Genomic DNA, 14,397 nt, shown 5'->3' with positions numbered 1-14,397 from the left:
AACGTCTGATTCATGCGTTCTGCCACACCATTCTGCTGTGGTGTATGTCTAACGGTGTGATGGCGAACGATCCCTTCACTCCTACAAAACTCATCGAACTCAGACGAACAAAATTCCAGACCGTTATCTGTTCGTTTTCAATTAGAGTCTTCCACTCTTTGAACTTCTTGAATGCCTCACCTTTATGTTTCATCATAAACACCCAAGTCATTCTCGAGTAGTCATCAATCATCGACACAAAATACTTGTGTCCTCCAATAGACTCAACACGTGAGGGACCCCAACAATCCATATGAATGTAGTCAAGTGTCCCCTTCGTTCGATGAACACCTTTCTTTGGAAACTTGCTGCGATGAAGCTTCCCCAACACACAGTGTTCGCAGAAATCAAGTTTCTGCACCTTATGGCCCGAAAGAAAATCACGATTCGACATGATTCTCATGCCACGTTCTCCCATATGACCGAGCCTCATATGCCACAGCTTGGTCATATCCTTGGTTGCAACCTCGGATGATGCAATATCAGCAGAATTTGCTACGATGGAACCTCTCAGAACATACAAGGTACCCCGTTTCAAAGCTGTCAGAACCACCTTCGAACCTTTCAAAATACGCATTACTCCACCTTCACCTTTGAAACTGAACCCCTTACTATCAAATGTACTCAGGGATATCAGATTCTTCGTCATCTGTGGAACATGCCTAACATCGTTCAAGGTGCAGAAGACCCCATCATGAGTCCTAATCCTGATTGAGCCGATGCCAACCACCTTGCAGACAACACTGTTGGCCATGGTAACATTGCCTCCATCTATCTGCTCATAAGTGTTGAAATACTCCCTGTGAGGACAGAGATGATATGACGCTCCAGAATCCAAAATCCACACATCATTACAGTGTGGCTGTTCATCCGCAACCAAGGCCAATTCTTCTTCCGAATTTGTGTCATCAGCTTCTGCCACAGTCGCAGAACCGTTAGCATCTTCCTTCTTGCCCAATTTCTTCTTTATCCTTGGACAATCAGCCTTCCAATGCCCTGGTTCTTTACAATATCTGCAGATGTCATCTGGCTTAGGGCCTTTAGGACCTTTTGAACCTTTTGAGTTCTGCTTCTTCTGTCCGAATTTCTTCTGTCCTTTACCCGTAACAGATAATCCCGATGGCAGATCTTCTGTGGCTGAACTCGTTGCCTGTTGACGATCCTCTCTGATGTGGAGAGCAGATCGAACATCCTCCAACGAAAGAGTTTCCTTGCCAGTCATAAAAGACTCAACAAAATTTTCGTAAGATTCAGGCAGAGACACAAGCAAAATTAAAGCAGCATCCTCGTCTTCTACTTTAACTTCAACATTACGCAAATCTAGCAAAATTTTATTCAAATTTTCCAGATGATCCCGAAGGGGCGTACCTTCCTGCATGCGTAACCGAAACAAACGTTGCTTCAAGAGCAACTTGTTGGTTAGAGACTTCGTCATGTATAGACTCTCCAACTTCGCCCAAAGAGCAGCAGCCGTCTCCTGATCCGCAACTTCGATGATAACATCGTCAGACAGGCTCAATATGATGGTCGAGTGGGCCTTTTCGTCTAGGGTTGTCCACTCCTTATCATCCTCCGTAGCCTTCTTTGTTTTGAGCGGCTCCCACAAACCCTGCTGCTTCAGCAGAGATCGCATCTTGATCTGCCATAAACCAAAACTATTTCTCCCGGTGAATTTGTCAACCTTCACGTTCAGAGCAGACATCTCGATTTACCGGACAAAACCCTCGCAGCGGAATTCAAAACCCTAGTTCGAAAACCAAGGCTCTAGATACCAGTTTGTTATGACAAATAGGGCAATTGTGAATCGAGAAACAAAAGAACGTAAATAGACACAGAATTTACGTGGTTCACCAACGTTGTGTTGGCTACGTCCACGGGCAAAAACGGAGAACAAATTGTATTATGACTGCAGTTTTCAGATACAGATTATGTGCTCTACTCCCATATATATAGGCACACATTAGACAGACTGGGCCTAGGAAACATAATCCTATCCCAATTAGGAAACCTAATCCTATACAAATTCAAGGCGTCGTCGACGATTTGAGTCGGCTAGAAAATGTCGAAATTAAGAAGATTAGAGCAGAGAGAGAGATTTCAGGAGTCTGGCTAGAAAATGTCGGAATTAAGAAGATTAGAGCATAGAGAGAGAGAGAGAAACAGAGAAATACCTCATTCTTCACGTCGTCATTCTTCACGTTCACGTCGTCGACGATTTGAGTCGGCTAGAAAATGTCGAAATTAAGAAGATTAGAGTAGAGAGAGAGATTTCAGGAGTCTGGCTAGAAAATGTCGAAATTAAGAAGATTAGAGCAGAGTGAGAGAGAGAAACAGAGAAATACCTCATGTTTCTCGTCGTTCTTCACGTCGTCATTCTTCACATTCACGTCGTCGACGATTTGAGTCGGCTAGAAAATGTCGAAATTAAGAAGATTAGAGGAGAGAGAGAGAGAAACAGAGAAATACCTCATGTTTCTCGTCATTCTTCACGTCGTCATTCTTCACGTTCACGTCGTCGACGATTTGAGTCGGCTAGAAAATGTCGAAATTAAGAAGATTAGAGCAGAGAGAGAGATTTCAGGAGTCTGGCTAGAAAATGTCGAAATTAAGAAGATTAGAGCGGAGAGAGAGAGAGAGAGAAACAGAGAAATACCTCATGTTACTCGTCATTCTTCACGTCGTCATTCTTCACGTTCACGTCGTCGACGATTTGAGTCGGCTAAAAAATGTCGAAATTAAGAAGATTAGAGCAGAGAGAGAGATTTCAGGAGTCTGGCTAGAAAATGTCGAAATTAAAAAGATTAGAGCAGAGAGAGAGAGAGAGAAACAGAGAAATACCTCATGTTTCTCGTCATTCTTCACGTTCACGTCGTCGACGATTTGAGTCGGCTAGAAAATGTCAAAATTAAGAAGATTAGAGGAGAGAGAGAGAGAGAAACAGAGAAATACCTCATGTTTCTCGTCATTCTTCACGTCGTTATTCTTCACGTCCATGTCGTCGACGATTTGAGTCGGCTAGAAAATGTCGAAATTAAGAAGATTAGAGCAGAGAGAGAGATTTCAGGAGTCTGGCTAGAAAATGTCGAAATTAAGAAGATTAGAGCGGAGAGAGAGAGAGAGAGACAGAGAAATACCTTATGTTTCTCGTCATTCTTCACGTCGTCATTCTTCACGTTCACGTCGTCGACGATTTGAGTCGGCTAGAAAATGTCGAAATTAAGAAGATTAGAGCAGAGAGAGAGATTTCAGGAGTCTGGCTAGAAAATGTCGAAATTAAGAAGATTAGAGCGGAGAGAGAGAGAGAAACAGAGAAATACCTCATGTTTCTCGTCATTCTTCACGTCGTCATTCTTCACGTTCACGTCGTCGACGATTTGAGTCGGCTAGAAAATGTCGAAATTAAGAAGATTAGAGCAGAGAGAGATTTCAGGAGTCTGGCTATAATAGTTACTTCATTTTTTAATGCAACCTAAATACACCATTTAAATTAGTAGAGAAATCATTTCAAATTTAACGTTGCCCATGAATCTCCAAATCTCCAAATTGAATGATATCAAAATATTCACGTTCTCCTCATCATTTTCTAGGCATGGAATCTTGACCGTTATGTTGTACGTATTATTGATCGGTTTGTGTTGGTAGATTATCAACTTATAGCTTCAACTTTGAGTTGTTTTGATATAGCGAAATAAATAGTACTACTGTAGTACATGATACAAAACAAACATTGACCTTCCGACATCTATTAAAATAATTCTAAGTAGTATATCAGTTGATGAAAATATAATTATGGAATCAAATTTATGACATGAGAATATTTAGTCGCAAAATTGTAGTGTGTCAAGTCAAAGTGATGTGCTTAAACTTGCTACCAGTTACTACTATATAGGAGTAGAATATTTTAGAAAAAAAATATGAGAATTTTGTATGCATAGTTTGTAGGTGATGACTAGTTTTTGCATAAAGCAGGCCATAAGTTGATAGTAATAACTCAAGGAAATGGAGTACTACTATAGTCTATAGCCAAGCCGCGTGTATTGATCATAGTCATATATATATATAATGCTGAATTATCTTACCAATATGAGAACTAAAAAGAATAATCTTACTATTTAGAATATGTAGATAAGAGCATCTCCAATGCAGGCTAGCCGATCCGCGTGGCTAGCCGGTCGGCTAGCTGAACCATTGGAGGCGGCCAGCGGGCGATCGGCGAAAAAACCGGCCAGGGCTAGCCGATCGTGTGCGGCTGGCCGATGCGCTGACCGCCATTGTGGTGGCCTGATCGGCCAGCGACGATTTTTAATTTTATTTTTTTTTTAAACCTATATAAACGCGATTTTAGTTTTATTTTCATTTGCACCGCTTGTTTTAACGAAGTTTTCTCTCTCTCTAACTTTCTGTACAAGAGCATCATCGAGCGATGAGTAACGCGGGTGGTAGCAGTGGTAGTAGTGGTGGGGATGCTGAGGAGTACGAAAGGAGGATGAACGAGGCTATGGAGGCCTACATGAACCGCGAGATGGAGCGGTACATGCGTAGGGTGGAACAGCAGGCGATACCTCGCCCTCCACGGGTTGTCCACCGCCGAGCAGTGATTGATCGGGATCACGTAGCTGCACATCAGCGGCTGTATGACGACTACTTTTCTAAGAACCCGCGGTTTCCCGCAAACATATTCCGGCGGCGTTTTAGAATGCGCAGGGAGTTGTTTATGCGTATCGTTGACGCTTTGGAGCGTCGATATCTGTGTTTCCGCTTCAGGCACGATGCGGCTGGCAGACCCGGCCACACCCCTATTCAAAAGTGCACGGCGGCAATCAGGGGCAGTTGGCCTACGGAGGCGCGGCAGGACATGTGGGATGAGTACCTCCACATCGGTGAGTCGACAGCCCCTGGAATGTTTGAAGTATTTCTGTGAGGACGTGATGAACATTTTCGGTGAGCGGTACCTTCGAAGCCCTACTCCCGAAGATTGTCAGAATTTGATGCAGATGCACGGGGAGAAGCATGGGTTCCCCGGGATGTTAGGCAGCATAGATTGTATGCATTGGGAGTGGAAGAACTGTCCGACTGCCTGGAAGGGGGGCCTACACGACCGGCTACAAGTCAAAGAATCCCACGATGATCCTCGAGGCCGTAGCTGATTACAGAGGCTCGTGGATCTGGCATGCGTATTTTGGGGTAGCCGGGTCGAACAACGACCTCAACGTCCTGAACTCGTCTCCCCTCTTCAACGAGAAGTGCCGGGGGCGTCGGTCCGGCCGTCTCATTTGTGGCCAACGACAACCGACATGATATGGGCTACTACTTGGCGGATGGGATATACCCTAGGTGGCATGTCTTTGTGAAGACGATCGAAGGCACGCAAGTGATGAAAGGAAGGCCTACTTTGCGGAACGACAGGAGTCGGCGCGCAAGGACGTGGAGCGCGCATTTGGTGTGCTCCGGTCTCGATGGGCGGCAATTAAGGGTCCAACGCGTTTGTGGGATGTCGGATGCGTTTCCCAAATAATGTACGCCTGCATTATCCCGCACAACATGATCGTCGAAGACGAAGGCGTACAACTGACTAGTTGGGCCAACGACGATGAAGCCGGTCCAAGCCACGGAACGGCCACCCCTAGCGTACGACGTGGGGTACCTCTCCATGAAGCCGGCCGCCTCAAGGAATTTGCCGACATGCGACAAGTGGATGCTCATATTCAACTCCAAAAGGATATAATTGAATAGTTGTGGGCACGGAGGGCTGCACGCCGTTAGTTTTTTTTCTGTATTATGTAATTTTTTTTTATCTATATACCTTTTTTTAATGCAATTAATGAATTTTCCCGTATATGTGTCGTAAATTTAATTCCGTAATTTAATCATAATTTTAATTCCGTAAATGTAGTATATTTTGAATTATTTTTATTGCGGCTGACCTATGGTTGGCCTAAATCTGATGTGACAGGTGGATTTTTAGTGTTGCTGACGTGACAGGGAGAGAGAGTGGCTGGCCTATGGCTGGCCTATAGCTTCAAGTCGGCCTCGTCGTATTATAGCTAAGCTAAAGCTAATTTTAAGTAGGGGCGTTGACATTTTGAAAACATGCTGCATAAGTGAAAAAAAGTGAAATGTGATACTTAAAAAATGTGAATGAAAACTTGAAACTGAAACCACTTGTAGACATTTACTGACATTCGGTAGTATGATAGTCTTCTCTACTGCTGATCGAATTCTTCTTCCAGAAGTGCTGCCGGAAATATGATACATCTGTAGTTCAAATTTGCATGAAAAATACCTTGAGTTTCGTCAAACATCTTCATTTCAACACAAACGTGGACGTTGAGCTTACACCGGACAAATATACTCCGTAGAAGAACTTCGGAGAAGATTTATGTGATCAATTTCCAGAGGAGAACGACGACGATATCGAAATGTTGATTCCTTAGAAACTGCTTAAATTTTATGGCTGAATGAGAGATAGATGCTTCGGCCTTAATGAAATATTGGTAGTTTGGTAGATTGCAAATAAATTAGGGACTCGTCTTTGACCATTCACATAAGTAAGCAGTTACATAATTTTGTTGTCAATAATACGGCAAGGTGGGAGTGAAATGAGGGATGAAGTAACTGATGAAAAAAACGAATTCCATATACACCACCAGTGGCAGAAATTGTATTAGACGTTGACATCGACATATGAAGTCCATTGCTAACCATTGATTACTTGCAAGGAGTGTGTAGGATTTGTAGTTTGTATTATAGATAGGAGTTTGTATTTAATCGCACCTCTCATTCTTTAACTGTATAAATGTCGATCGTGGAAAACTTAGTCTTTCCTAAATGATTAGTAAGAGGATAAATATGTAATAGATTACATTAATTAATACTTATAATTTATTTTATATGTAAAATACCTAAAAATATCACTACTCATACCTATTTTAGGGTCACATTTTTTATTTAAATATAATATTTAACATTTTTATAAGTACATAAACTTACAAGTTCCTTAAAATAGCTTATAACATGTTTTTGAATAGATTGAAATTACAAGTACTTTCTAATAAAAATACCTAGTTTGCTTTATTTTTTTCTATTTGAGCTCTTATAAATCGTAATGGTCGAAGACTTTTAAAAGGATAGATTAAATTACAAATTAATTTTGTTATTAGCTATATATGCTATGGAAATAAAAAGGAAAACATGTGATCAATAATTTGTGACAAATTTTCACAATATTATTTTGAGCTTGATTAGAAATAATTATACAATATTTAATAAATATATTTTTCTTAAATATATTGATATTTAATTAAATTTATAAATTGATTTTTAATGTAAAATCTCGAAAAAGTTTAATTATATAAGCATAATTTACGCAGGTTATCACTTCCCTTAATTTATTTCCAATTTTTGGAAGAAAATAAAGTTAGGAAACATACCAATTTGACCAAACATTGACTTATTGACTAGACTTTTGATTTAATATCATCATTTCTGACCAAGACCAAAAAAAAACTCTAGAACTAAGAAAATTAAATGGTTTCTTATCTTATCAATAAATATATCTACAATCTACCATCAAATTTGGGCATGTCATTGCATTATTAATTTTTAGTGACCCAACTTTTTTATTGACTGAATTTATTTTTTCTGACGTGCAATTTTGGATTTGGAGTCAAAGTGTTAAACCACTTATCAAAGAGTACAGTCTCATTGTTTATTATTAAATTAAATTGGCAAATTTAAATATAGCTATTGACTTTGCCGACCAAGAGTCCAAGACCAGACAAGTCTTTATAAAGAATAAGGCCCCTTCTCTAAATTTTGATGAATTAAAATTATTTATTATTTCCAGATTGTCTATTATAAGAACAAGTTAAATTTTGTGATATTATCTAATTATGCTTCTATAAATTAATTAATATTTAAATCATATTTGTCTTGTTCTATGAATCTGGACTATAATTGATTAATTGCTTCTCATATTATAGAACATTTGAAAAGTCCATATATAAGTATGCAGTAGGCCAAAGTTCCTGCAAAAGCAATGGAGGCGAAATTAATAAGAAAACAATACTCTAATATTTTAAGGCTAAAAAGGATTAAATAATGTGTGTCAATTGTGAAACACGTACGTATTATAAATTTATAATGAATTCCAAAGATAGACATTCTTACACGAATAAGCATCGCATTCTCAATCTTCCCGGTTAAGATATTATGATTACCATGATTTTTTATTTTTTAAAGTAGTTACATGCTTATTATTTTATCATGCTTTTTCATTGTTTAGAGATCTACTTTGCTGCGCTTTATCCAAATGTGAACTGATTTATTTTTCTTTAATTAATTTAGCATGAATCATGGATGCCCTTCTCGTACCATAAAATCACGTATTGCGTCATATTTATGACGTAAGTAGACTTAACCTAAAAATAATACTATATAAATTTAGTTCACATGATTTTATAATGTGGCCGAAAGTGTGGGATATGATAAGATAAAATTAAAGCACTAAAAAGAAATGGCATCCAATAAATATTTGTCGACCATTTTGATATTCTACCTTCAAATTTAATTCGAAATTATGTGTAATTGGTAGACTAACTAACAAAATTGATATTAATAAATTATTAAGACACAGCTAATTGAAAGAATAATATCAAAAACCTTTTGATTTCAACAATCTTATGACTTGGACTTGTAATAGGCAAAACACAAAGAATAGTAAAAGTCTACTCCCAAGTCTTCCATGCCATGCCCCACCCCTTCTTGTCCTTCCTCCTTAATTTGATTTCTTAGAAATTTCTGATCGTTATTTTCGGTGTGCACTCGATAAAATTACCTTTCTACGTAATATCACATAAGATCAACATACAATCACGCTTACAATATAAAAAAAATTAGTCGATATAGACCTCTAAGTTCTATAATTCTCATCTTTCACGATCTCGTAACTTTGAGTCTTGAAATAACTAGAACGAATACGCCTCACGAAGTTTGCCACAACGACGCCGTGCGGGAAACGGGGTCGCTAGGGGACGGGGTCGCTATCGACTTGTCACTTTAAATCAAGAAGCTATGATGGTTAGGCCTATGTTGGGCCCAAAACAAAATTCCTTAGCCACCACTTAATAAGCAGCAGCCATGAAGCTTCTCTCCATACAATAGGAAGCTTACCAAGTAAACCCCCTCCCACTGAGCTCTCACAATCACACACACTTATATAGCAAACATCCATGGATGCTCAATTGGTGATCATGGATGAGGATCGCAGCAGTGACCCGAACAACACAATCAGGCCCGGTTCGTCTCTCAGCCCGGCCCACGAACCGGGCTTTGAGGTTTCGGATTTCTTTGAGTTCAACGACTGGATTGAGGAGGTCCCGCCGTTCTCTTCCCCTCTCTCGGCTGCTTGTTACGATTCTCAGAATATGAGCTATACGAGCGCCATCAGCAGCAGCAGTAGTTTTCTTGAAGGGGCTATCAATAGTAAGGCTATATATATCAGACTTTAGTTGTGGTGTAGGATAAGAGAGATATCTAACACATTGTTTTTCATTGTTATCAGGAGACGGTGGGAGAGAGGAGAAGAGAGAGAAAGTTGCTTTCAAGACCAAATCTGAAGTTGAAGTTCTTGATGATGGTTTCAAGTGGAGAAAGTATGGGAAGAAGATGGTGAAAAACAGCCCTAATCCAAGGTATGCATAATGAATCAATCTCTCTCTCTATATATATATATATACATACACTTTCTTGGAAGAACCTATGCATATATGTAATATTTCATGTAATAAACAGGAACTACTATAGATGTTCAGTAGAAGGATGCCCAGTGAAGAAGAGAGTCGAACGAGACAAAGAGGACCCGCTCTACGTTGTGACAACGTACGAGGGAATTCACAACCATCAAGGTCCTTATCAACTGTAGTTTAGAAACTCATAGAGTTTACCTGAGTTTGCAGATGATGGCGATGCGCTCTGACGATGTATGATCGACAAACATCAATATTTAGGCTGCTACAAGAAGTTCATTGTTTGCAGTGAACATATTAAGAATAAACTCCAATCAGTAGAGAGAGAGGGAGAGAGAAGCAATGCTAGTCAGTAGAAAAACACAATGGATTGGTAATTTATGAAGAATTTTGTACAGTGATGCTATGTGCAGCAAATCTTGTTACATTTTTCAAAACCTATCTATTACTAATAAATTAAAGAAGCTATTCTTCTGCTCCTTTTTCATCACTAGGCAGATTCTATGGGAAAATAATATCAGGATCTCTTACATGAACATTTAAGGCAATACTTTCATCCCATGTAGCTGCTTGGCCTTCAATGGGAACCGAAATGCTCCACAAAACATCTCCGGATTTCGCCTTCCTCACTAATCCCGATGATGATCTCACAACTATGTTAGAGTTTGAGACAGTACTCTTCTTGGACTTTGACATACCACTCGAGAGCAACCAGCGCGATCCAGATTGGTGTTGCCTGCTACTTCCCCAAACCTGCTTATCACCATGCCGCGCTACATTGAATCCAGCAAGACGGACTTCTGAGACTTTGAACATTGGTTGATAGATATTCTGTCTACCATGTTCAGAATCAGCTTCTTCATCTTCTCGTTTGATCACTTCTGGTTGTGGTGGCGAATAAGCCCGATTCACTTGAACCAGAGCTAGCATAGGGGAACCCACCACCTCATAGTTACGTAGCGGGTCTCTAAGCTGCACTTTTAAGCACATTCTGAAGTTTTCACCAAAAGCACCACCGCTCCTATCTAACAGCTTCACCATTTCATCATCCATTTTCAGCTCATCACTGCCCAATTCTAGATGCTCAGCACAATGAGCTGCAAAAGGTTTCAACATATTTTCATGACCTGCTTCTTTAATATGAAGTTGACCAGAATCCAACCTCAGCCATTCCTCCAATGACAAAGAACACTTGATTAATTCATCGGCATCAAGAATTGACAAGTCAGAAGCTCTTACGTAACCAAATTTACTAGAAGGTTCTGAAGCCTTTCTTGAGGAGAATGGGGTCAAAGGATGATGGATCTTAATGCTAGAAGGCGGTTCCTGATCGGGCATGCCAGCCTGAATCTTTAGCCCTTCAACTAAAAGTCCTTCAATGTTTGTTATAGCCATGGGAACAAGATCTTCTATCGACACATAATCAGAATCAATCTGATCCGCGTTGGAGCAAGAGTATAGGGAATCATAACTCCTGCCATGTGGCTGATATTTCGCCGTTTTCTTCTCCACAACAGACGACTCATCCCATCTGTAAATGGTTCCAAAGTAAGAAGAAAAAGAACACACATGATTTAGATTCAGAAACATAAATATTAAATGAATTGAGAACTTCATGCCAATGTATCGACTCTAGAATATACAGACCTATTGGAAGCATTTGATGCTAATTCTGCTTCTTCCAGCACCTGCTGTATTGTCTTCCCCGTGACATCTTCCAGAGGCATCAATTTGTTTGCCTGTAAACACATCTTTTCAACTCCTAAACATGCCCAACATCGTATTATTTCCAATGTTGTATATCCCATTGATGAGGGTAGCACAATTGGAGCAGAAACTTGCACGATTAACCTAGCACCATTATTTGCATTTCTGAAAAGCAAGGGATTCATTGACCTCAAGAAACCACCATCCTTCATCTGAACCATTGGACCTTTGCCTTCCAAAATAGGGGGCAACTGTAAGGGTTCTTCCGCAGGGAGATAGACCGGACTTCCAAATCCACCAGAGGTAGCACGTGGCGAATACTGAAATGCTTTCTCTGTCAGGCCCCACTGATGCATTAAAGCTTCTGTTTCCAAGTTCTCTAACATTTCAGCATTTCTTTTTTCCCTTAAAGATTGGTCTGAACTTCGGTGATTCTTTTCAACAGATGGAATGGGAAATGATAAATCAAGACCAACTGAAAATGCCACTTTCTCATAGCCAGCAGGAGTAAAGCTACATGATTCCTCCTCTGCCATCAGATCAGCATTGAGAACGGAAACTCCCCAAGCTACGGGATCCTCTTCACACAGTCCGAGGATATCTCTTGGCGAGTCATGGCCACTACCAGAAACTACACCTTCTATATCCTGGTCAATGCTCAACATGTTGAGAAAATCATTTTCTATTGATTCTGCAAGCACAAGGTCATCCAAGCTATGTGATCTCCTCAATCTTTGAGCTCTGTTTCTAGACTCGGATCTCATGCACATCCGAAGCTCATTGTATGTGCTGCTATCTAGCAGAGAATCTAAGTCTGATGGTTTAGTCATTAGCAGATCAAAGAAATCTAAATCAACTTCTTCAAAGGCTGGTTCACTAATAAATGCACTACTATCTCTGTGTCCAGGACCATCAGTTGCACACTCAGACTCATCGTCATGATTATCCACATCTAGCTTCGAGTTCCATTCAATATACTCAACAAAACTGGCCTCCTCTCCCTTGAAAATTTCAGCAACATCAATTGTTTCAATTACAGAAGAGTCAAACCTCTTACTACTACTACTTTCTGGTTTGATTTTATCCCTCAATGATACCTCTATACCCTGCTCAATTACACCAATTTCAGTGACATCAAACTCGTGTGTAGTCTGGCCACTCACATACTCAGGCTCAGGTGAGGGGTTAGAGTCAACGTGACTGTAGAAGTCAAACTCTGTGTGATCACCCATCTTTTTCTCATCAAGTTTCTGATGCAACAAAGAGACAGATTGAGAAAGTTCTGTCCCTTGCCTTAGGAACATTTCATCAAGTAATTTTAATTTTTCCGACTGGGAGTGTTGATAGGACCCTTCGAGTGGCATCACTGGAACAGTACCGTGATTGTTAAATTGGTTCTTTCTACTAATATCACAGTCAGATAGATAATCTAGTCCACCTTCCTTAGTAATATCAGGAACTTTGGCAAGATAGCCAGGCTCCAATGAGCTACCATCAAATATGGAAAAGCCAAAGCTAACATTTAAAACTGCACCTTTAGCCGGGCCTGTGAGCTGAATGCTGGTAGTCCACTTTCCTGAGCTACTTTTATCCCCTGCTAATTCCTCCAGAGTAAGGGGAAGCAACCTCGTTAGATCAACCCAGCGGCTCCCTATATCAAGTGACGGTGCATCTATAACATAAGCGTGAAGCAAGAAGAGCTTGGGGTCGTATTTTGCTGTACCATGGGGCCCATTTCTACCTACATAAATACTGCATTGGTGCAAGAGAGTCTCTTCGAACTCAGCCATTCCTGAACAGACCTGAGTAGGTTGAGTTCGCAACATATTGGCCTTCTGTTTCCAAGTCACGCACAACTTAAGGTTGTTGAAGTAAGTTGGAAGTCCTTCAATAGCATGGACATGCAAAAAGAAACAACAATTGAACCGCTGATTCCGGGTGTGGGTCAATGCCTTTATAGGGTTCCATTTCCAAATTGATGATTTTTTGTCCTTATGTAATGAATCTCGAATAATGACATCAGATTTGGACTCTGAGACGCCAGTTTTAGCAGCCACGTCTCGGTGGTAGTCATACGTAGAATTAAATGAATCTCGGGGGCTTTTATGCAAGTAAAGGGCTTTGCTAATTTCTTCAATGTCGCGCAATAAAAGCCCGCAGCTAATATCTTCATCATCACTTTTCATGGATTCCATTTTGGAAGACATGCCCTTCCCTTCTTAAGCAAAATCTCCCTAAGAGCATAAATATAACCCTTCTATATTAAAAAAAAAAAAATCAAAATGAGCTCTTACATTTGATCTTGAAACAAATAAAGCACTAACTACAAAAAAAAGATTCCAGCTGATTTACCAATAGAAATCAAGATAGCAGCTAAATATTCCTTCATTATTTTCTTAGGCATAATTCACCAACTCCTAATGTGAAACGATCCATAAAATTCTACCCAAATCACCAATCCTGAGATAAAACCCTCATTTGAATTTGTAAAATTAGCCTAATTACAAAACGAAGAAACATATTAACAACACTCAACAGAAACCTCCGATTCAATCCGAACTATAACAATTCAATCAATAACAAAGTTCAAAATCTTCAACCATGATCTCAGACAGAGCTGTAACAACGGCACAAACAACAAATACCTCTTTGAAGACAATAGGATTCCACAAATCATGCATAAAAAAACAATTCTTTGAAACTTACAGAAACTCAAGGGGGAGAGAAACTGCTGAGCTGAATAAATTCTCCTCTTCCTTCCCGAAATTCTTCGTTTTTACCTAAATTGAACTGGAGATTTCAAAATTCTATTTACTGTAGCTGATTTGGAGTTGGCCACAGTTTATATCCCTTTCCTCTTTGGCAGCAGTGATAAGAAATGAATTTTTTTGTCTTAGTTGTCGGA

At 39.9% G+C, this 14,397-nt stretch overlaps 2 protein-coding genes across 3 annotated transcripts; one reads left to right on the top strand and one right to left on the bottom strand.

Moving 5' to 3' along the window:
- The first annotated feature begins 9,145 nt into the window (after positions 1–9,145).
- LOC125188742 (probable WRKY transcription factor 43) lies at positions 9,146–10,275 on the top strand. The gene is made up of 3 exons (XM_048085770.1): positions 9,146–9,522; positions 9,602–9,731; positions 9,832–10,275. Exons 1-3 carry the CDS (start codon positions 9,270–9,272, stop codon positions 9,959–9,961), a joined length of 513 nt encoding a protein of 170 aa, XP_047941727.1. The 5' UTR covers positions 9,146–9,269; the 3' UTR covers positions 9,962–10,275.
- LOC125188741 (protein PLASTID MOVEMENT IMPAIRED 1-RELATED 1-like) lies at positions 10,132–14,376 on the bottom strand. 2 transcript variants are annotated; one of them, XM_048085768.1, is made up of 3 exons: positions 14,199–14,376; positions 11,433–13,749; positions 10,132–11,316 (listed from the first exon to the last, which is right to left on the bottom strand). In XM_048085768.1, exons 2-3 carry the CDS (start codon positions 13,697–13,699, stop codon positions 10,287–10,289), a joined length of 3,297 nt encoding a protein of 1,098 aa, XP_047941725.1. In that variant the 5' UTR covers positions 13,700–13,749; positions 14,199–14,376; the 3' UTR covers positions 10,132–10,286. The 2 variants fall into 2 exon arrangements, with proteins under 2 accessions (XP_047941725.1, XP_047941726.1); XM_048085769.1 differs by having other exon boundaries at positions 11,433–13,726.
- Positions 14,377–14,397: the final 21 nt, after the last annotated feature.

Source organism: Salvia hispanica, chromosome 5 (genome assembly GCF_023119035.1).
Source record: "Salvia hispanica cultivar TCC Black 2014 chromosome 5, UniMelb_Shisp_WGS_1.0, whole genome shotgun sequence".
NCBI lineage: Eukaryota > Viridiplantae > Streptophyta > Magnoliopsida > Lamiales > Lamiaceae > Salvia > Salvia hispanica.
The sequence above is the reverse complement of the archived record's forward strand: the minus strand, read 5'-3'. Positions and strand labels throughout refer to the sequence as shown.